A 23,694-nucleotide genomic window follows, 5' to 3' on the forward strand; every position below is an offset into this window, starting at 1 on the left:
ACATTTCCTATGTGGATATGTATACTGTTATGCATTAAAGGGATTGGCCATCTACCCAGACTAGTTTCGACCTTTATTGAGGTCTCTTCAGTGGGAGCCAGGCCCAGAGCTAGAGATACCAGGCAGAAGCAGTAGCAAGTCATCTGTGCCTATGGGAGTTGCCAAAAGGTTTATCACCTTTTTTAAAAATTACTCTGGATTTTCAACATTTGTCGTAAAGTGAAGATCTGATCCTCACAGCTTCTATTTGGCCTGAATCCAACTTGTTCTTCACCAAGCTTTTCTTCCACAATTCTTCTCAACCATTTCTCAAGTATACTTGCATAGATATTGCCAGGAACACTCAGCAGGGAAATACCTCTGTACTTCTCACATTCAGTTTTATTCCCTTTTTATATATAGGTACTATGAGAGCTCTACTCCAATCATCGGGAATTCGTCCCTCTGTTCAGGCTTTCTGAACTATGCAGTGCAGCCACTGTAAGACTCTTATACCACCATACTTCAGCATTTCTGGTCGAATATCATCTACTCCTGCTGCCTTTCCACATTTCAAGCCTTTGATGGCTTTTTCTACTTCAAGTATGGATATGTATTTGTGATTGCATGCCTGGTCAGTGTTTTTTTTATCACTGTACTGTCTTCACTGCTTGTTTCATTTAGCAGTTTTTCAAAGTAATTACTCCATACCTCAAGGATATCTTTTTCTCCCGTTTTCATGTCACCTTTATCATCTCTAACTCCTTTTACAGCACTCTTTCCTCCATTCCTAAGCTTCTTCAACAACCTCCAGAATATTTTGCCACCTTCTTGATATTTATTTTCCATATTCTTGCCTAAGTCCTCCCATGACTTTTGTTTAGCTAGTTTTACACAGTGTTTAGCATTTTTGCACTTGTCTCTGTATTCTCTAAGAGCACAAGCTGACTTATTTAACTTCCTGTGTCCACCAGGGAGTTCTGATTTTTTTTATCCTTGCAGACAACCTCACCACATGCCTCTCTGAAAGAATCAATCAATGTTTTCTTCAGAGTTTGCCACTGAATCTCCAAGGTTTGATTCCTGTTCTCAAACTCTTTCATTTTTTCTTCAATAATCTTTGTGTATTTTAGTCTACAGTTCACATCTGAGAGCTGCTCAACTTTTATTCGCTTTAAAACTTTCTTACATGTCATTCTTTTCAATATGAAATTCAATTTTATCTTGCTCAAGACTAAATAGTGATCACTTCCAATTTCAAATCCTTTGTACAGTCTGGTGTCCTGCACCAGGGAGAAAACATCACTATCAACAATAACATAGTCAATGAGACTTTTCTTATTCCTTGCCTCTTCTCTCCATGTGAATTTGTGCACATTTTTATGTTGGAACATGGTGTTAGTAATAACCAGTCCATGTCCTGAGCAGAAATCCAACAGATGTCTGCCATTATTATTAGCTTTGCTCTTTTCTCCAAATTTTCCCAAAATATTTTGGTATGCCTGACAACCTTTTCCTACTCTGCTATTTAGATCCCCAACAAGGACCAACTTTTCCTTTTTCATTGTGTCAGTTGCTTTTTCTAAAGCATCAAAATATTCCTCCACTTCTACCTTAGTAAAACCTTCTGTGGGACCATAGGCACAAATAAGTCTCATTGTCTAGTTCCCCATTCTCATATTTGCCCACATTACTAGTATTTGTACACACTTGAGACTGACTGCCATTCAAGAAGATTAGCCTCGTATTTTGTGTTGAATACTATGGCTACTCCTTCTTTTCCTTGATTGTCATTGCCTGAATATAACATTTTGTATTTATTGCTCAGAAAGATCTCACCAGTTTTTGTCTTTTTTGCTTCAATCACCCCTATTATGTCGATCTGGTACTTATCTAATTCCTCAGCTAGCTCCATTTCTTTGCCATTCAGGCTTCTTACGTTGATAGTACCGATCTTTAACTCTAGTGATGTTGAGTTAGGGTTTGTTTTCAGATTTGTTCCAGTAGCTGACTCTTCGCTGTTCACCCTGGTTCCCTGGCGAAAACAACGGGGGGGGCCTTGTTTAACCGGGCGATGTCCCAGCCGCAATGAAATTTTGTCATGTTGTACCATCATTTTTTATTTTGGTTTAACCAATAAGAATACAATTTGGTCGGCTAAATCCCAAATTGCCAGCCCATCCTTCGTTCAGTATCCAGGTAGATACCCAACAGGGTACACCACGAGAAGGTGAGGATTGGACATTAGGTCAGAAGCCCTGGTCGGTTCTCCGCATTCCTTTAAAGGCTATGTGGAGGTCTCCTCTCAGTTATACAGCTTTGACCCTTAAGTACTCCCCCTATATATATATTATATATAATATTGGCTTGTCTTGATAACAGTTTGTTAGAGATCTGAAAATAATTACATGGTGAGGAAAAGTTGGGAGGGGGGGGGGGGGGGTAATAAGAACCTGTCTTCTGATGACGTTATGTGTCAAATGCTTTCTAAGATTTCCTCCGAGGTTTAAATCTATACCTTTTGCAATTAGATTTTCATGTAGGTGCACAATAGCCAAGTCATTCATCTTTAAGTGGAAAGTTACAAGTTCAATATAAATGCAATTAAACTAATGGTGTTTATATTGAGCTTGTGTGTGTGAAGTATGTTCACAAGTTGCCTATATATAAGCAGCTTGTTGTGAACATACTTCACACACACAAACTGTGTTTGTTATACTTGAAGCAAGAATATGACTTCTAGTCATGTAGCATATACAGTCCACTTCATTTATTTCAGATGATGCCTTATGTAAAAGGTAATATGTGTTTTAGTTAAATCAAACATTACCTGCTAAAGGTAATCAAACCGTCTGCTGTGGCTCAAGATTTCCTTACTGATCTTCTAATTCAGTCAACTGCACTCCTCTTTGACTACTCATCTACAAACATTGATTTCATACAATCTAATAACCCAAACTGCAAAATTATCTTCCTAGAAGGTCCACTTTATGAACACAAACTGGGCTCTTTCTCTGACTTCTCAGATCAAGCTAGAAGGGAAGTTGAATCATTTGCTATCCGTTATCAGTCACGATCTAAATTGTTAACTCCCAACTAGAATACCACATAATCCTCATCATTCTTCCAATATTCAGAGAGCTTCTTAAAAAGTGCTCCCTCCAATTACACTGGAATTGTTTGCTCACCTCTTGGGGTGAGCAAACAATTCCAGTGTACAGTAAACATCTGATCATACCTTATCCAAATACCCTTTTCTACATATTGTTCTCTTCCCAGGTAATTTCAGTTTTGTGCCCTATAAACAGTGCAAGTGGAATGATCTCTGGGATTTCTATACCTCTAACCTGCATCCTTCACTGCAGTAAGGAATGAATCCTTACTAGAATGAGAGCTCCTCCTCACTTCACTACAGATCCCGACCTCAATCCAAGCTCTAGTTCTCTTTGCAGTCCATGAAAAAAAGCCTCCATTATAGTTCAAAACAAGTATAATAAAATCATCAACATATTTAAAGCTGATTTTGTGCAGGTCAAATGCAATAAGTTTACTTCCTGCTCAACTCGCAACTGAGCCTTCTGGTCCCCCTTGCTAAGGCTGATGGGGATAACTTCTACCCTTATTTCCTGCTCTCACACACATCCTGATGGTACCATGGTATATCACCCAAAGATAGCATAAACCTCTTGGTGTTTTTATCTCCAACTCTCATACAGACAACCAAGGAAAATTACTTTCTGTAATACCACAAACTGCTCATGTCATGACTCCTCTGATCCTTGATACTTCTCCTGGTTTACATGGCATTGCTCGTTGCTCAAAACTTGGGCGTCAGAATTAACAACCATCCTGTATCACCTACATAAGCTGTCATATTCATCTGGCATCTACTACCCAAGAGCATGGAAGCAAGAATTTATCCAGCACATCACTAAAAAGTCAGTCATCAAACTATCATCCCATCACTCTCACTTCAGTACTCTCAAAAGTGAGAGAGAAGATAATCGATAACCAGCTTCTTCACTAGACACCCCATCAGTTAATTAACAATCATCAGTATGGATTCTGCTTCTACAACATATCTATTGCTGACCTTACCCATTCTTTAGAAACATGACACAGAACAACTTTGAGAAACTCGTGGTTGCTAGTGATTTTTCCAAGGTATTCAATCATGTTTGCATCAAAGCCTTCTGAACAAGTTACCACCTTATGGTCTCACTACTGCCCTTTGTGACTGGAATGCCAGCTTCCTCATTAGTCATTCATTGCATATCACGGTAGATGGAATCCTCTCATCAAATATCATCATCAGTGCTGGAATATTCCTACTTTCTGTACTCTTACTCATGCTCCTCATCCTATGCATCAATGATCTTCTTCCTCTGTAACTTCAAATCTTATTATTAGTTTTGCTAATGACAGAACTCTCCATTCTTCTTCTTCATTTGAGAAACTCTGTAGTATACTCAAATGACTCAAGCTTCAAGATCTTCCATCACCAATGTCTCAAACATTGATCTTTTCACTATTCTCAAATAGGGTGAAGATAATCTAGTAAATTTCAATGCTATCAAAACAAAGTCCTTATTTCTCAGAAGAAAGATTCTACTTCTTTCTCTCTCACTCTTGATAACATTCCAATTTCCATCAAGATCAGTTTATTTTAACATATAGCATATCCTGGCAGAAACATATTACATTCATAGCCTCCAATAAACTTAGTACTCTTTTTCATTCGAAACATTATTTCTCTCTCCTGATCAAGTGCTAATAATTTCTTCTTCTTCCTTTCTAGGCTTATAAGGCCAAGTGCCTGTTCCAGACTCAGTTCCATCTTTTTAAGGGTCTTCCTCTGCATCGAGTACCTTTTGGGTGATAATTTAGAATCTGTTAAGGTATTCTGCTTCTATTCATTCTCAGTATGTGTTCTTTCCATTTTTCTCTATAGCAAATAACTGTTTCATTTAGGGAGGTTGCAATTCCAAGTTTTTTTTTCTGAGTTTGCTGCTTTTCATTTTGTCCATTATTGTGATTCCTTCAGTTCTGTGCAGAAATTTCATTTCAGATGATTCAATTCTTCTTTCATCTGCTTTTTTTATTGTCCATATCTCACTGCCATAAAGTAAAATGGGTTTAGCTACTGTATTGTAGATTCTTATTCGTGTGTGTTTTTGTACATAATTGGGTTTAAAAATTTTATTTATAATGGCTGTTACTTTTAAAAAGTTTGATATCTTTGGTTCTATATCAGCTTCATTTTCATATGATATTGTGCAACCTAAATATTTGAATGTATTTACTTGCTCTATTATTTTGTTGTTTATTATTATTTTGCTTCTTATTGGATTAGCACCTTTGAAGGCCATGACTTTTGTTTTATCTGTTGATATTTCCATACCATATGTTTGTATCAGATTATTTAAACTGCATAATGATTTTTGTAGTTCATCTTCATTGTTTCCAAGGATTATTTGGTCATCAGCAATAAAGAAGAGTAGCTAAACTGGTATTACGGTTTATCTTGAATCCTCCTTCATTAGTTATCTTCCATTCTTTTATGATTTTATCTATGTATATATTAAATAAAACCAGTGAGAGAGGGCAACCTTGATGTACTCCTCTATTTATTGGTTTCCAGCTTGATGTTGAATTATTGTACTTCACAGATATTTTATTATCTTGATATATATTATATAAGGCTCTAAAGAGTTGGTTTGGTATTTCATATTCTTCTAGGATTTCCCATAGTTTTTCACTGATAATTTTATCAAATGCTTTGGTGTAATCTATAAAAGCTATGTGTGTTTCTATGTTTATTTCTCTGTGTTTTTCAATTAATAATTTTAACGTAAATGCAGAGTCTATGCAAGACCAGCCTTTTCTGAATCCATTTTGTTCTTCTATTAATTTTGGGTCTAATATACTTTAAGTTTACATGCTAAGATTTTTGCATATACTTTATAACAGGACTAAGTAAGATGATTCCACGATAATTGTTACAATCAGATTTGTGTCCCTTTTTTTTGTAGATGGGGATAACTATTGCTTTGGTCCAATCTTGTGGGCATTTTCCTTCTTTCCAGATCATATTATAAAAGATAAGTAACCTGAGTGAGAATTCAATAATAATAATTTATAAATACCAAATCTGACCAGCCTTAGAATACTATTCTGAACATTTGGTGTAGTGCACCTAAAACCTCCATAAGAATTTTTGATTGTATGTAGAAGAGAGCAATCCACCTAACAGGTAATCCTGCTCTCAAACTCTCTACAGTCATTTTTTCATAGATGCTCTGCACCTGCATTAAGCTTCTTTATAGGTACTTTCATGAGATTGCTCTACCAAGCAGGCAACCACCATTCTTCTGCTTTTCTCTTCATAAAGAACACAAGCAGCTCTGGTCAACATCTGAACATATTGAACCAACTTCTCATCTTTTTACTCCTGTTCTGGAACAGCCTACCCACATTGTTTTTTTCCATTAAATGAAACTCTTAGCTTTTCAAAAAAGCAATTAATGAATTCTCTCCTTAAATCACATACCCATGCACAGTAGTGTTGTGTTATGGGTCTTTTGATGTCTCATTTGGGATCAACATAAAGCATGTCTAGCATAATGAACTTAAGATAACCTAACATACAAAAATATGTTTTAATGTCTGAAATGATATATACGCTAAGGGTTAGAAAGTTTAGGTCTTAAAGAGACAATTCAGAATCTGCAACAATTAGAAAAATATTATAACAGAAAACTAACCTTTTTTGTACTTTGATTCCCAAATTTAACTTGATTTTGAACTTGCTGTATGTACTTTTGAGTCTTAGCACCCTTCTTATTTTTTAGTCCAAAAGTTTTATCCTATTACAAGGAAGGGAAAAAAGCTAACAATGAACAATTCTTAAAGAGAAAAAACTAACTTTAAAACACTTCATTTGCATGCCAAAATAAAATAATTTATTAATCAAATGTGTATGAAATTCTTTTATATATATAAAAAAGTAATAACAGCTAATTTCAACTGTATTATTATTACATGGTAACACCATAAAGTCTACAGACTCATTAAGGAAGACTGTAAACATTATGACAAGCACTATCCAATATTTGCACAATTTCTAATACTTTGCTTTGAACCCATTCAGTCATGGCAACTACAAAAATAATGATTTATTAAGTGCAAATGCACATCAAAATTACTCTCAAGAGGAATTGTGACACTTGGATAAATATCATACGTTATTCTATCTTGAATTCCTGTCTTTATCCCAGTACTGGTTCTTTGAGTGTGGTGTATCAAAATACTTACCCCCCCCCCAGCAACTTCCCTCATTATCTATCCTAAGTTCATAACCTCTGATAAATAAATTTAAAAAATGTGCTCAATGTCTAAATGGTATATGCATTTTTTTGGTTCATCATTAAAGCCACCAGCTAGTTTCTCACTATCCTTAAAAAATAAAATTAAAAAAAAAAAAATCATCCCTCTCATTCTCCTCACCTGTTTTATGTGAATCTCACCCATGAAAGGCTGTCAGCCTATAGTACATTAGTATTACATACCATGGATAGACTAAGGGTTAGATAATCTATAAACTCTGCTCTAGAAACCAAAATAAAGCATCTCCAATCAAGCCTTCAAATAAGTGGGAGTAGTGATCTCTAACTGGAGAATGAAATTCACTTCCACTTAAGACATCCACAAAGCACTCATTGTCCATGGTGGGATTTGAACCTACAGCCTACTGGCAGGAAAATGAATACACTAACCCTTTAACCAACCAGACTGACGATCATACTATAACAATGATCCTGATAAATTTTCTACCATAAATACTTCACTCAAATTCCTCTCTTGATCTCTTGTTAGAAAAATCAAAAAATATTAATAACCTGGATGCTAACAAAACCAAATATTTCCAACTATATATTTTCATTGATTTTCAAATACTGTTCAAAAAAATCTTTTTTATCTTATGTTGCTTTTTTTTTTATAGTCATCAACAACAGTGTTTCCAAACTTTCAGTACTGCATACCCCTTTGAAAATGTTGGTAACACTTGCATACCCCAACATCTCAGGCAAAGACAATTTGGGAGAAGTCAATGGTATTTTATTCAAACATGAATTATAAAGATATTTTTTAACACTTGCCTTATAATAAAATAAAATATGAAACACTTTTCAATTATTAAATACAGCTTTAGCTCTAAATCCATACATAATACATGCAATAGAAATAAAAATTATGAAATTTAAATTTTCAATAATAAAACAAAAAATTTAATGAGATGAATGAAATTTAGTTTAGAGTTCTGACTGCAGTTCAAACTATTTGAGTTTAAACATTTAATACAAATAGTTTGAACCAGGTGGCTGGAATTCAACTATGCCATCAAGCAGATGGCACAGTTGCATTCCAAGTAGACACATGACAAAGACATTTTGTTTAAAACTTCGATTTTTTAGTTATCGAAAAATTAATTACAGAATAGTCTGCACTTATCTGCAACAATATGTCAACAAAAATATTTTTTTAAAAAAAAAGTAATCAAAATTAAAAAACAGGCCTCATACCCACTAATGGTCGTTTGCATATCACAGTACAGATATCCCTAGGGCATCTGTACCACACTTTGGGAAACACTCCTCTATGCCATTTCAACCTGTAACATGAAAACTTGCCCAAAATGGCTTCAGCTTAGTCCAAAAAAAAATAAATAAATAAATAAAATTTAATAAGTCGCTGGTATTATTCCATGAAATTCCTGTGAAAAGATGAGTTTTGTTCATGGCTAAGTTCAGCACTAATTAAATATAACGCATTACTTTTTTTGATCCAAATCTAATACCATACACTCTAAGTATGGACATTTAGCTCAAAGCAGAACTAACTTTTAAACCAGAAACATCTCAAAATTCCCTAGTTATTTAGTTTTGTTAAGTAGAAGATTTCCATCCAGATAATGGCCAGTCAACATACTTGCATTTAACATTAAACCACCTTCCTGTACTTCCTTCAATTCTAATTGCTGACTTACAACTCAAATAAAGACTACGTATTTCTTGATATAATGCCCCATTGACACCATATAACTGTAGTGTTTCGAATAGCTTCCCTCTTGGCACCTTGTCATATGCCTTTCCCAGATCTATGTTATATTCCCATGATTTCTCAACTATCTGTTGTAAAGTGAATGCAAGTATGCAAGGATCACATTATGAAGGAAAGTGGTATTAAACCTGATGTCAAAATTGGAGATGTTAATCTCAGCTCTTTGCTTTATACAGATGATGTTTACTTCTAAATAAATCCGCTACAAGTCTGCAAGATTCCCTGACTAAAGTGAATAACTGTTGTCATAGATATAGTATGAACGTCAGCATTAAAAAGACAAAGACAATGAAAATAGGCAGAAACCATTCACTACATTGTTAATGGAGAACCAATAGAACAAGTAAAACATTTTCAGCTACTTTTTTTAGTGAAGATGGTAAATTAAATATGGAAATAGACAACAGAATCAACAAGGCTGGTATGGTAGGATGTCATTTGAATAAATTTATATGGAATAGGAGAAAAATTAGCCACAACACTAAATTATACAAGCCAATTTTAACTTTTGGATCTGTGAGCTGGACTAGAGACCGCAGATATGAGAGTCCCGAGAAAGATTAGGGGCATGAACAGATGGCATCAATGGCAATATCATATTAAAAATGAGGACATTAGGAAAGAACTTGACATTGTCAGCATCCAGGAATGCGTTAGCAGAGCATATCTCAGGGTATGGTCACTTAAACAGAATGGGAGAGGAAAGATTAGAAAAACAAGTATTCTCTGCTAGGTTAGCAGGAAAAAGGCCCAGAGGAAGACCAAGATATAGGTGGATTGATACAGTAAAAAGTGCGTTACAAGATAGAAATATAATTTTGATAACGTTGAAGTCTTGACAGTCATTTCCTCCAAATCAGTCTTGACTGATTTGGAGGAAAATTGGAAATAGGAAGTTAGTAATGATGTAATTTTTCATGTAGTACTATCATATCCTGTACACCCCCCCCTCTTGAGGGTATATATCAGGAATTTGATGATGATGAACATACTTGAATGTAGGCTTCATGACTAGCCCACTTGTAACTGAGGTATAGTATTTTATACAAATTAGTAACTGTTGTGTCTAAATTCTACTAGACAAGTAATTATATTCTTATTTTAATTCTTCGTTTTATTCTAATTTTAATTCTTAGTGTCAGCAATAGTTTGCAGGTGAATTATTTTCACAGCTAGGCTACTTACAGGGTGTTCGGGATAAATCTGACATATTTATAATTAATTATATTTTTCCGTAAGTTACATGTATTAACACACACTTCTCTTCATTTAAAAGTTTGGACCCTTCTTCATTCATATACAAGATGTCAGAAAGGATGGATAGCTGGAACCCACCTGAATCATGGAAGAGAATAACTTGTATCATGATGATTCGTGCCCGCAATCAAAATAAGGATATTACGACTGCTGCCCAATGCTCCCTGAATACAGTAAAAACAATCAGGCATGAACTAGAGACTTGCAATGGTGACTACGAGGATGTAGCAAGAAGAAAGATCCCTAGCAGACGATCTGATTGCGTTCGTACAGCAGAATTCCTCGCAAATCTGCAGGAACAGGTGTTGAAGAACCCTGGCATTGGAATTCGGGCTTTGTTCGTGGAGTTGCTAACTGTAGTCAAGCCCTGGATAACAAGGGTAGCCAATGGTAGGCCGTATGTATGGCAGCAGGATTCGGCCCCTTGCCACACCTCTGGGAAAAGTCAAAAATGGTTGTCTGAAAATTTCTACGACTTCACCAGTCCAAATGTTTGGCCTCCAAACTCCCCAGACCTTAACCCCATGGATTATTTTGTATGGGGCGCAGTTGAAAAAGACACCAATCGCACTTCCAGTAATACAAAAGCCCAGTTAATGGATAAAATTAAAACAGTTTTTGCGGCCCTTCCCAGGGAGACTGTAGCATCAGCTTGTTAGAGGTTCCGAAGCAGAATTGAAGCTGTGATCGATGCTAATGGTGGTTATTTTGAGTAAATCTTGTTGATAGTATTGTAATTAACTCTGCCTGTAATGTTTTTTTTGTCAATTCATTAAATTTAATAGATACAAAGAAGATTTTCTTTTTCCTTACGAAACTGTCAAATTTATCCCGAACACCCTGTATATATGGTGATAGAGGATTTCAAATTGCCTTAGTATCACATAATGCAAAGCACATTTCCTTTCAGATATGTATATGGCTAGTATTGCTTTACATTATGAGAAGGATTATTATCCAGACAAGTTTACCTTAAAATTGAGGACTCATCAGTTGGAACTAGAAGAGGTAAGTTAAATCAATGCAGAATTATTTTTCATATACAAGTAAGAAAATTATATGTCACCATAATATTAAAACACTCTATATTAGAGACAATTGTAGAAATTTATTATTTTATTTTTTCCTTGATTACAAAGTAAATTATAATAAGACAAATTATATTCTTGTTTCATCTGCTTCCATAAACAAACAAACAGCCTACTTATGAAGATATTTCACATGCAAACTTAAGTTTGTACATTCATAATAGCACTTAATGATATAAACAACACCAAGAGAGGAAAAATGCATTTATTAACCTCATTAATATTTTGTTGGTTTTTTCTACCTAGAATCTTCAGAGCACAAATTATAAATATGACAAGCATACAGCACTGAACTAAACTGTGGAAACCAATTCAAATTATAATCAAAACAGTATCCTCCTACTATTGTGGACCAAGAAGGTTACAACAGAAAAATGAATCATCTCCTAAGGTCTCCTCTATTTATCAGATTACAGACTGGGATCCTATAAAATCTCAAAAGGAAAGCCTAAAAATTATTAAAAAAAAAAAAAAAAAGTTACATCTTGGCCCAAACAGATTACAAAAAAGCTTAAACTTTATCGTATCAAACCATTCCATACATACAGAGATTCTCCAAATTTACAAACCAACCTCACTTAGTCCAATAATAGACAGCATACACAATGACCCTGCCTACAAACTGGTCCACAGGCAACTTGCCCTCATCTTGTAAAATTCTGTACATTTGAAAACATTAATAATAATAAAAAAAAAAATCTAACCTTGACAGATTCTGCCATCATGGTCAATTTTAATATTACTTCACTATTGAGCAATGTATATTTGACAGATATCCTTAGCCACATTTTCCCTCCTTCCCCAACATAACTGAATTATTCAGATTCACCACATATTCAAGTTATTATTTATAAGGAAAAATATACTAACAGCTAGATGGTACTGCACCAGGTTCCCATTCTGAAAACCAAGCACTCAATACAGTTGCACTTAAACTATGATCCAGACATAGTGGATACATTTTTAGCACATCTGAACTTCACCACAGAAAAAGAAAGTAAAAATTCTCTTCCCTTTCGAGATACACTAGTTACACAACTTGCTAATGGCTCATTATCCTTTTCCATTTACAGAAAACTCACTCATACAGAAAGGTATTTACATAGGCAATCACAATACCACCCTTCCAAACAGTATGGCATCCTCAAATCATTTACTCACCAAGCCAGACATTCCTGGCTTGGTGAGTAAATTACATCCCTTGAAACTGAGATCAGGGATCTTTACAACATCTTTTTTTCCAAATTCTCTGCAGATGATCTACATGCCATTTTTAAACCTTTCATTCAGCTAGCATCTTAATTTGTTCTCCTGAAGATCAACTTCATCCTCTTGCATATCGCGGGATATATATATATATATATATATATATATATATATATATATATATATATAGTTCCTTGCAGGGCCGCACCAAATGGAGGGTGCAAGGGGTGCACCACATCTGGGCGGCATTTTATGTAGCTAATATCTAATTTGAATTACACAATGCAATATTAGGGGCAGCCGATAAAAGTTTGCACCCCGGCGGCAAATACCCTTGGCGTGCCCCTGGTTCCTTGTGCCTCTAGTTTAGCTTTGGGCAAGACTGGTAGATCAGCCAATATTTATCTTGAAGAATACAAAAGCTACATCCACAATCTTCTGAATGGCAAGTTGGAATTGGCAGATTATGCTTCAGATACTCTTTCAAATAGGATTAGATGGAACAAAACACTGATATTACATGGAAGTTGTTATAGGTCTGAGAGACTATTTTTAGAATCAGCATTGGCTATGAAGCACTCTCCCAACTTCAAGAAGTATGGTTGCATTAATTTGCCAAAAATCTGGGAAACCCATTTTGAGACCTAATAGCCTGACTTCTCCAAATTCACTTTATGGTTATCTGGCCCATAGAGGACACCATGTAAGGACATTAGTTATGTTTCGGCTACAATTTGAACTATTTCCACAATTATTTAGTTCAGTGCTGTTATAATTTGTGCTCTGTAGATGGTAGGCAGAAAACAACTGAAATATTAGTAAGTTCAATGAATGTGCTGTTTCCTCTCTTAGTGTTGTTTATACTGCCAAGTGCTATTACAAATAATCAACAACACCTAAGATTTTCCATACATACGAGGGTGGTCTGAAATGTTCTTGGTCTAACAATGAAAAAACGAATTTATAATTTCAAACTCATTTTTATTTTTCAACATAATCTCCCTTAAGACTAATACATTTATTCTAGCGATGATCCAGTGCCATTATCCCATCCCTGTAGTGGTTCTCAGTAAGAATTGCAATGCCGCTCTACAGCTGCAATCACCTCTTGATTCGAAGAAAAACGCTGACCAGCAAGGAAGAGTTTAGTTTTGGGAAGAGATAGAAGTCACAGGGAGCCAAATCTGGGGAATAGGGTGGATGTTCCAACAATTCATAGTGCAGATCCCTTAATTTTTCCATTGCCAAAACAATTTTGTGGGCAGGTGCATTGTCCTGATGAAAGATGATTTTTTTCTTCTGCAAACCAGGTCTTTTCTCCCAGATTTTTTTGCCTAGTCTGGTTAAAAGATCGGAATAATATTCCCTGGTTTTATTGTTTTACCCTTTTCAATATAATTAATAAACAAAATGCCTTTAGCATCCCAAAACACCAATGCCGTGACCATTCCTGCTGATGGAACTGACTTTGTCTTCTTTGGCGCTGAACAACAGGCTTCTGTCCACTGTTTTGACTGCTGTTTGGATTCTGGTGTGTTATGGTGAATCTCATCCATAGTAATAAATTGATGCATAAAATCAGCCCCTGATGGAGCCCCTGCACCAACGACTGCAGGGGCTCCATCAGTGCATATGCCAGATAGTGAACTCCATTTAAGCCCAAATCTCTCTAAGACTGTGTTGACTGTTTCAAATATATCTTCACTGGTAGTTGTTCCTTTTAACGGCCAAAGCGCCAATAATTCTTCTGTGATGTTGAAATCCACATCAACTCCTCAAATAAATATTGCTAGTTGTGCTGTATCGAAGGCATCGGTGCTGTCATCCAAAGCAATTGAAAATGCTTCCAATCCAGCAATGTTCTCTTTTAAACTTTTTTTTGATATCATCAGCCATAATTTCTATCCGTCGGACAACAGTACGTCTCGACAAACGAATATTCTCGAAGTCTTTTTTCTTTTCAGGACATATTATACATGCAACATCCAGCAGACATTCTTTGATAAATTCTTCTTCACCAAATGACTTAGAATGGTTAGTGATTTTTTTGCTTACCACAAACCTGGCTTTGACAATGCTATGGTGCTGCGTTCTTTGCTTGTTGAACATTTGCTGCTGGGTATCGAAGTTCTTCTTCGACTTCTGTATTTCATCTTTTCGTAGTTGTTCATCAATTTTTGGGTGATCCGCATGTCTCGAAATAAAGTGTCTCTTCAAGTTATATTCTTTGTTGACGGATACGGATTCATTGCACAGTAAACATACAGGCAAACCTTTATTCAGAATAAAATAATAATCCTCCGTTCAGATGTCTTGAAATTGACGATTCTCTGCATCTACTTTTCTTTTTTTTTTTTTTGCAATAACCCCTGACATTGTCCCAAATTTATAAGCTATATTCAGAACTGTCAAACAAAACTGTCACCGAACAGAACACAGCATCAATGCAGGCACCGAACAAAGCACAACACCAACGCAAGTACCGAACTGACACGTTGTAACACATTCATACACGCCACTAGTCAAAGTGAGAAAGAGACCCTGGTAGGAGAAAACATTTGCACAAGTCATATGACGTCAGCTTAATGTGAGTTAGAACACACCATGTTTTCTTCCACCACGAATCAGACAAACTTTGCTGGAATAGATTAGGGCCGGATCCGACCTGCGGGTCAGGGGTTGCCCATATGTGTCCTACATATTCTTTTGAAATGCATATAGTCTCAGCAATTTCATGCACTTTGACTTGCCAGTCATCCAGTACCATATCGTGCACTTGATCAATGATTTCTGGTGTTGTTACACTTTTTGGGCGTCCTTCACGTGGAGCATCTTCAAGGCTGGTACGGCCACGTTTAAACTTGGCAACCCATTTCTTAACTGTTGAATACGAAGGAGAAGAGTGCCCATAAACCTTTATGAACTTTGAATGAATTTCTTTTGGCATTAAACTTTCTTTTACAAAGAATTTTATAACCGCATGATACTCAATTTTATCCATTTCAAGGGATATAGACAACACTTTTGCTTCAGACAGCTGTATAAAGCTGTAACTACTTGATAGAATGACTTGCAATTTCACATGGATGCTTATGACAGATGTACCAACTTAGAAAGAAAAAAAAAAATCTTGCCGATAGTGTTTTCATCTATGGTCAAGGCCGAGACCTTTTCAGACCGCCCTCGTATATTTTTTGCTCATGCAGATTAAAACAAGTATATAATTCCTTGTATAGTGATTTACTTTGTAACCAAGTGAAAAACTTTCTACGTGTCATGTGTCAAGGCCATTCAGCTGGAAAGCATTATGAAAAGCAGTGGAACTATGATTATTTATTATTGTGTCTGCTTTCCATCCAATGGGCTTTCATTATGTCCCAATTACTAATCAGAAGCTCAACTTCTTTAACTCTCGTCATGGTATTTTGGAGTATGATGGGTTGTTGCAAATTGTGGAAACCAAGCCCCCTGATATGGTGGAAAACCTAGTTAGTGGTATCATTACAAAGAGGACCTTTATCTGTTTTATGGTAATGAGCATGAGGTGTAAGTACTGCTTACTTGAACTTTGATAAAATGGTTGGCATGTAACTACAAGTTGTCTAACATCTCAAGACATTATCATAAACAAAAGCTTCCCTTGTATGATTATTAATAATGCCTCCAACTTGGCTTCACAGTACTTCTAATTTGATCAAAGGGTAGGATTTCAAAATGCACAAACACATCATGAATGCAAACGATTGCAAATCTCTGTAAAATACTATTTTCTCATTACGAGCAATGGTATAACAATAACATTTTGGACTCTGAGATAGACTTGTCATCAGGCATGCCGATCTAAGTTTATGCTCAGTCACATTGAGGATTTTCATAGTATGATAGTCATATCTCTGATTAAATTAATGTAACTCTGAGCAGTTACATTCCTTATGTAATAAGAAGGAACAGAACAAGGGAATCATCCCTTGGAAATTATGTGAAGAGTGCAATTGATTAGCAACGGCATAAAAACAACATTTTTTGTTTGAAGAATGAAGAACAAGTGAAATGGGTCAACATCAAACATGACTGCTTTGTCAAATGAATGAATTCAAGAAGTATTATAGATATTGTGTAAATAATAGTTAGTGTGAATTTCCTGCAATGGGTCTTCAGAGATGTCCATGGAGATGCTTTATCTTATAAGAAAATTTTTTATAAATAAATAAATCAGCTAATGCCTTTTATTCCCTTAAAGGGTGTAGGCAAGGCCTATTAACCCTACCTAGCTTTTGGAGATTGAGTGGGCAGTTCAATCTCCACTGGTAGCCAATAAGAGATAGCTGGCCTACTCTTGCTCTCACACCTCAATCCTTTCCAAAATAACGATAAACCCATTGACTCTCACTAATTATAAGTGGCAACCAATGAAGAGAGGGGGAAAACAAGTGCTGCCATCTCTTGGTACCTAATGCTAACAGGATATGTTACTCTCTGAAATAATAGGTTCTATTAGTTCATTTTCTTGAGTTTACGGGATGAAAGTTTCCAGTAGGAAAAAAACCACTTGCCCATGTCAGAGATTGACTAACTCTAGAACCGGTCAAAGATAGACTTAGAAAAAGTTCCTCCAGTCACCAATTAGACTTGAACTTAAGTCTATCTTCAGGTGGTCTAGAGCAGAGGATGCAAGCACTACTTCCGGTGAAGTGGATAAGAGGGTGGTTGATGGAAAGATACCAAATAGTAGTTTATACAGGAGTAGAGTCCATTACAAGGCCTGTGACTAGAGGCATTCCACAGAGCTCTGTTCTTGAGACACTGCTATTTAATTTGTACATTAACAATATAGGAAAGAATGTGAAAGGAACTATTCAGTTCTTTGTTGCTGATGCAAAATTGGATAAAGTAATAGTTAATAAAGCAATGTTAAAATTTTACAGGATGATTTAGATAGGCTGGACAGTATGGACAATAAGGAAAGTGGATGTCGGTTTAATGTGGCAAAGTGTAAGTGTAAAGTTATGCAATTTGGAGTGAAACAATTACCAGCTGTGTGGGCACCATTGTTGAACTGAACTGTACTGCAGGAAACTGATGAAGCCAGGGATTTGGGAATGTTAGTGGGTAGAGCAAGTGGTCATTTTATGCGTATACGACCACAGGTTGGCTGTACAGCAGAGGAGAAAGATGAGTTCTGGAACGTGTTAGATGAAGAAATGAGGGAACTGGAAGAAAAAGACGAGATGGTGATTGTTGGAGGAGACCTGGTATACACCAGGTAGATCTGGGAAGAGGAGGGGGAGGTTGGTCTTTAGTGGAGCAGATAAGGGATGCCAATTTTTTATATGGTCTGTAACAAGAAGTCATGTTTTTTTAGGATTTTTGTAATTTTTTCTGAGGTGCCTCGGATATAGGGTATGGTAGGGGGTAGCCAATGGCTATCCCCCCAAAAAATCCAAAAAATATTGAAACCAATAAACCACAACCTCCTTACCCCCCCCCCTCACAACAAGGATTACTCTAAACCCATCACCATGCCCTATATCTGAGGCACCTCAGAAAAAATTACAAAAATCCTAAAAAAACATGACTTAACTTCTTGTTACAGACCACATAAAAAATTGGCATCCCTTATCCGCTCTACTAAAGACCAACCTTCCCCCCCCCCCTAGACCTACCTGGGTATACCAGGTCCCTTGCAGCTGTAAGCTGTACTACTTTGGCCAAAGAGGCAGGACAGCTAATATCAGAATTTCAGAACACAAAGATTACATCCAGTTTCACCAATACAGCCACTCTGTGCTTGCAGACCATGCGCTGGATACCCACCATAGAATACGGTGGAAGAAAGCCACAATAATACACCCTAGTAAATTCAAATACGAAAGGCTTTTCATGGAATCAGCCTCAGCATTCACAAATTTGGTTGCACGAGACTGCCCCAAATTTGGGAAACCTACATCACAAGACCTTCAGTCCAATCGCCCAAGAATACCAACATTGCCTATTAAGAGGCACCATCAGGGCATTTAAGAGAAAGAATAGCTTCCTGCTTCGTCCTCATTTACTGTTTGTTGTGCTTGCGTGCACGTCTTGTTTTTAAGTTCCTGTGAAAATGGCAACGTGATGTTGCCAAAATATTTGAAGTGTATTAAAATTAATTTTAATGTATATCCTAGTATACGTTGTAATTTCCTTAAGCTATTTAGTAAAAAAAAAAAAATAATAATAATAATAATTAAATTAAAACAACAACTTGCGAGAGAGACAGAAATTAATGTAGTGATTGAACTCACAGGAAATAATGTTTTATTCATCAGAATCAGGGTCCCCTGGACCACATACACGATTTTCAATGTGCTGACCTTTCTTGTGTACAACAAATTGCATCTGGTGTGCGACATGCCTCTGCAGCTGAGCATAAGAAGTCGAATTGGATGTTCATAATGGCCCGTTTTATGTTCTCTTTCAAGACATGCAAGTTGGGAACGGAACGGATTTCAAATACCCCCACAGCCAAAAGTCACATGGAGTGATGTCCGGCAGATTAAGGCGGCCATGCCGTCAGAAAGAACTGACTGATAACCCTCTCATTACTGAAATGCTGGCGCAAAAGGCACTGTACTGAACGTTCAATGTTAGGCCGTGCTCCATCCTGCATAAAAATTATGGAGTCCGAACATTGTCTTTGCTGCAATGCAGGAATGACAAAATTTTCCGGCATTCATCGATAAATCTCTCCAGTAATGGAGCAGGTTACAGGACCTGTAGGGGTAACACACTCAAAAAAGTATGGTCCTATTATGAAATCGGCTGTGAAGCCACACCACACGGTTACTTTTGGAGAATGCAGTGGTACTTGCTGGATCACTTGGGGATGTTCAGATGCCCAAATTCTGCAGTTGTGAGTGTTGATGACCCATTCAGATAAAAATGAGCCTCATCACCCCACATTATTATTCTCCAAGGCCAGTCATTGTTGACCTCCATTCAGGCAAGAAACGTTAGCATGAAGGTCATGAGATTATCATAATCTGCAGTTGTGTGCAAGTTAGTGCTTGCACACAACTGAACTTACACAGATAGAAATGAAGCATTTTCCGTAAGATTTTCAAGACTGTATCATAAGCCATATCAAGTTGGTGAGCTATGGCACGAGCGCTTGGATCAGTACTGGTCGTCGAACAACGCAGTAGCAGTGTCTAACTCCCAGTGATCCAGTTTCTACAAACTTCTTAATCATAGCTCTCAGTGCTACAGCTGACATAGGACCTGTATGCAGGTTATGAAGCCTTCTAAATTCCCGAAGGACCGCTACGGCACTGCACTGTTTAAGGTAAAACAACTTAACAAGTAAAGCATGCTGAGGCAAGGTAGGATGCATATTGAGCACAATTCGTCAGTCATTCGAATAACTGCCTGAACATTCCCAATCCCTTTTTAAGTGGATTTGGTGGCACTGCTGTCACGTACACACAGTAAAATTTGCACAATCCTTTTTGCCTGCATTTACTGCAAATATTTGACTGCTTTTGGCTCTGTCAGCGGCAAAATTCCCTCTATTGGCGACTTTTGGTACTAAAACTTTTTTTCTTGGAAATCATCTCCCCATGTCTTCAAAAGTCTCAATATAAAATTTGATCTCATTCCGTTTATTGGTTTTAGCTACAGATGCCTCCAAAGAGGGAAAGTTATTTTATGGCCACCATGTACATCAAGGTGAAGACTGTTCCACAATACAGCAAAAGCAGGGATGAAGGAGGAGGAAAAGAAACTTGTTTTGTGGGTTGCAGAGTATACTATGAAGGATGTTGGGCAGCAGCCACATATGTTCCAACAGACTTAGTACTGAGGAGTGCAGGAATTATTGATGCTATTTCATAATCAACATTTGCCATAGAAATATTTTTAGAATACACATATTGCAGAAACCAAACATCTGTGTGAAAGTGGACGGAGTGAGCTGGTAAGAGATGGGCTATTAATCTAACTGTTCTTATCTGTATTGAGTGAAGCATCAATATTGAGAAGCATCTGTATTGACTGAAGGATCTCTTAGGGGCACCCATCCCAAATGTGAGAGCAGTATTCAATAGCTGGGTGGATTTGTGATTCATATAAGGTTAACAGCTGTTCAGAAGTGAAGTAACATCTTGAGCAAAAGAGAAATCATAGTTTTATAGAAGATAAGGTGGCAATGGTTGTGATGTGTTTATGCCAGGAGATGTTTGATGTCAGGGTGATTCTAAGAAGATAATTTCATCTCCTCTGGAAATTTGAGTGTTGTCAAGGTAATACTGGAAGAAAATAGTTGTTTTTTTGTGCAAAATAAGGCAGAACTTGGTTTTGAAAGCATTGAAATTGATGAGGTTATCTGAATTAGAATGGAGGGCAGTGATAGTTGATGTTCTGCAGGTTGAGGTGATTTGTGTAGAGTAAAGTTTATCAAATGAAAGGGAGGAGTGCAATGTACTGTCACTGCAAAACTATGTATTGGGTTGGAGATCAACTGAAGTAGGTCATTGAAATATAGAAGGAAGAGGGTTGGTGAGAGGATAAGGAACCATCCATCACACATAATGTGCATCCAGACAGAAAGCTGGCTATCCAAATGTTGAAGTCCTGGGACAGATCAAATGATGGGAGTTTGTTTAGTAAACTTTTGCACCAGATCCGGTCAAAAGCTTCGGAGCTATCTAGTGCAACCACTTGAGATTCACCAAACTTCTCCACTTGTCCAGAGATTGGTAATATATACAAGTAGATCTCTTATTGATTGGCAGTGTCAGAATCCATACTGGTGGTCACTTATTAACTTGATGCTTTCAAGTTAGTGTAGTAGTTAGGAACTGATTGTTCTCGCCATTCCTTTAGAGAGGACTGAGGTGAGTGAGATAAGGCAGTAGTTTGATAGCAGTGATTTGTAACCCTTCTTGGGAATAGGTTGAACACAGGCCAATTTCCAGGCTGTGGGATAAATACCAGTGGAATAGGAGAGTATATATACAGGCAACAGAGGATAGGAGTCAGTTCTTGTGAGCAAACCTTCAGGACAATTGGAGGAATGTCATCAGGGCCAAGAGACTTTTTTTGTGTCTCTTTCTGGCAAAAGGACATCTATGAAAAGGTTGAATGTCGCTCCATGGGTTCTCCTCTCTAACCACCACCACTCTCATTCAATTATTTCATTGCGCATTGTGATTTATATCGATGATGTGTTTGTTATTTGGCCATGCTACAATGAAGAATTTGATTTTTAACTAAAATGAAGAACACATCTTAGAAATTATGGCAACAACTACCATGTTAGAGTAAAACTTCAGTTTAATATAAACCAAAATAATCACTCGACATTTCAACCGTCACATTAAGGTCATCATCTGGAGCATACACATATATATATATATACACACACTAGTGGCCAAAATTGTGGAAACCTTTCGGAAAAAAGTATTTTTGAGGTTTGATGGCTCATAACACCACCATTTTTTTTTGGTGTAATACCATAAAATTATATATCAATGGAAAGATAATTTAAGCAAGAATGTAATGCAACAAAGTTTGCTCAATTATCTGTATTCTATGAAAAGGTATAACCAAATAACCAGAAAAAAGATGCACAACTTGCTTAGGTTGATACGAAGTAGCTTTCCTTCATTTGAATGTAGCCAATGAGCATGAGTGTTTAGAAAGTCAATCAGGTATCATCTTGTTTTGGCAATGAGCCAATAAGGTCACAATAGGATTCTGTAAAACTCTATGCAGCTTAAAAATACCAAGGCGCTTTGCATTGATTTTTACAGAAGTCTCATGAGAACTGTTACAAAAATAAAAAAATAACCTTGTTTGTCTCTATGTATTTTATGTTAAAGATTAATGTAAATAACCCTATGGGAATTGATTATATTTACTGTTTTAACTAAAGTTTAGAGAATGTCAAAAACAAAGGCAATGCTTTGCCAGTGGAAGTTTTGTATAATAGCTATGTATAAGAGCACAAGAAAGTTGTTTATGAGCTCTGCACATGAACACCTTCAAAGCTAGTATCAAAGAGGTCCACTAGTTTCAGAGAAGTTTCCGCTGCCCAACAAGACAAGTAAAAAAGAGTGCACAGAGGAGATGAAAGAATGGGCTGGCCTTAACAAAAAGATCAAGGAGAACTGCTGATTTCATCGGGGTTTACAACCCTTGGTGCAAGGTCCAGAGAAGGCGAAAATAAAAGGGGACTGAGCCGAACATCGAGGGGAGAGGTGAGATCCAGTTGCCAAGAGAGGAGAAGCGCCATTACCGACGAGAGCAATAGGCAGTCGGCATAGAACTAGAAGCAGTTGGATCCAGAGGAAATATTGGGAAACAGCCAATGAAATGCCAAGTGCTGGTCAAATGTCCTAGTGCTGCGGGAAGTCAACCGAAGCCAAAAGCCATAGAAGGATCTTCAAGCCTGTATGCTGAAACTTCTTGCCTGAACTTTTGAGCAGCAGGAAGACTGCAGTCCAAGACCTGCTGATTTTTTGATGAAGTACCCCCTGAAACAAGACTCTCTGGACGGAAACATAAGGTATGTGATGAGAGAAAAACCATAGACTTTGATGCAGGACTTTTGGAAGGTGTCGTGACAAAGAGTCTCTGTAAGTGTATTAGATCCTTTAATGTACATTCTTCTTGTAATTTAGGAGATATGTCTTAGATGGACTGATAAGAAATAGTAATAAGAAATATCTAAAAGAGAGTCCTCTGATTTGTTAACTGAAATATAAATTGCAGGATAACTTGCCATAGCTAGCTAATTTCTTTATGAGTAAATTAGTCTTGGCATTTTAATTTTTTTAGCATAGAAGTAACAGAGTAATCATATTGTATAGTCATTTAATATTGAAAAGAGAAAGTTTATTTCTTTATACCAAAAGTATATAAGGATAGGTAGAGAGAGAGTGTGTAACTTCCCTATCACTTATTTAATGTATTTCGTTTTTTTTTATTGTAAATAATATGTGTTTTAATTATATGTCAACAGAGTGCCACCTGACTGTTTATTTTACAATGCACTGTTCCTAAAAAT

The 23,694-nt window shown here is 36.6% G+C and overlaps 1 protein-coding gene across 1 annotated transcript in view; it reads right to left on the minus strand.

The window, feature by feature from the left end:
- The window catches only part of LOC150104988 (zinc finger CCCH domain-containing protein 15), a 179,097-nt gene that overhangs the window by 142,550 nt on the left and 12,853 nt on the right, over window positions 1-23,694 (minus strand). The window contains exon 2 of the mRNA XM_090396091.1: window positions 6,744-6,845. Coding sequence (XP_090252217.1) covers window positions 6,744-6,845 — 102 coding nt within the window. The remainder of the gene's footprint in view (window positions 1-6,743; window positions 6,846-23,694) is intronic.

Source organism: Typopeltis vanoorti, chromosome 7 (genome assembly GCF_054136105.1).
Source record: "Typopeltis vanoorti isolate ZY-2024b chromosome 7, IOZ_Tvanoo_1.0, whole genome shotgun sequence".
NCBI lineage: Eukaryota > Metazoa > Arthropoda > Arachnida > Uropygi > Thelyphonidae > Typopeltis > Typopeltis vanoorti.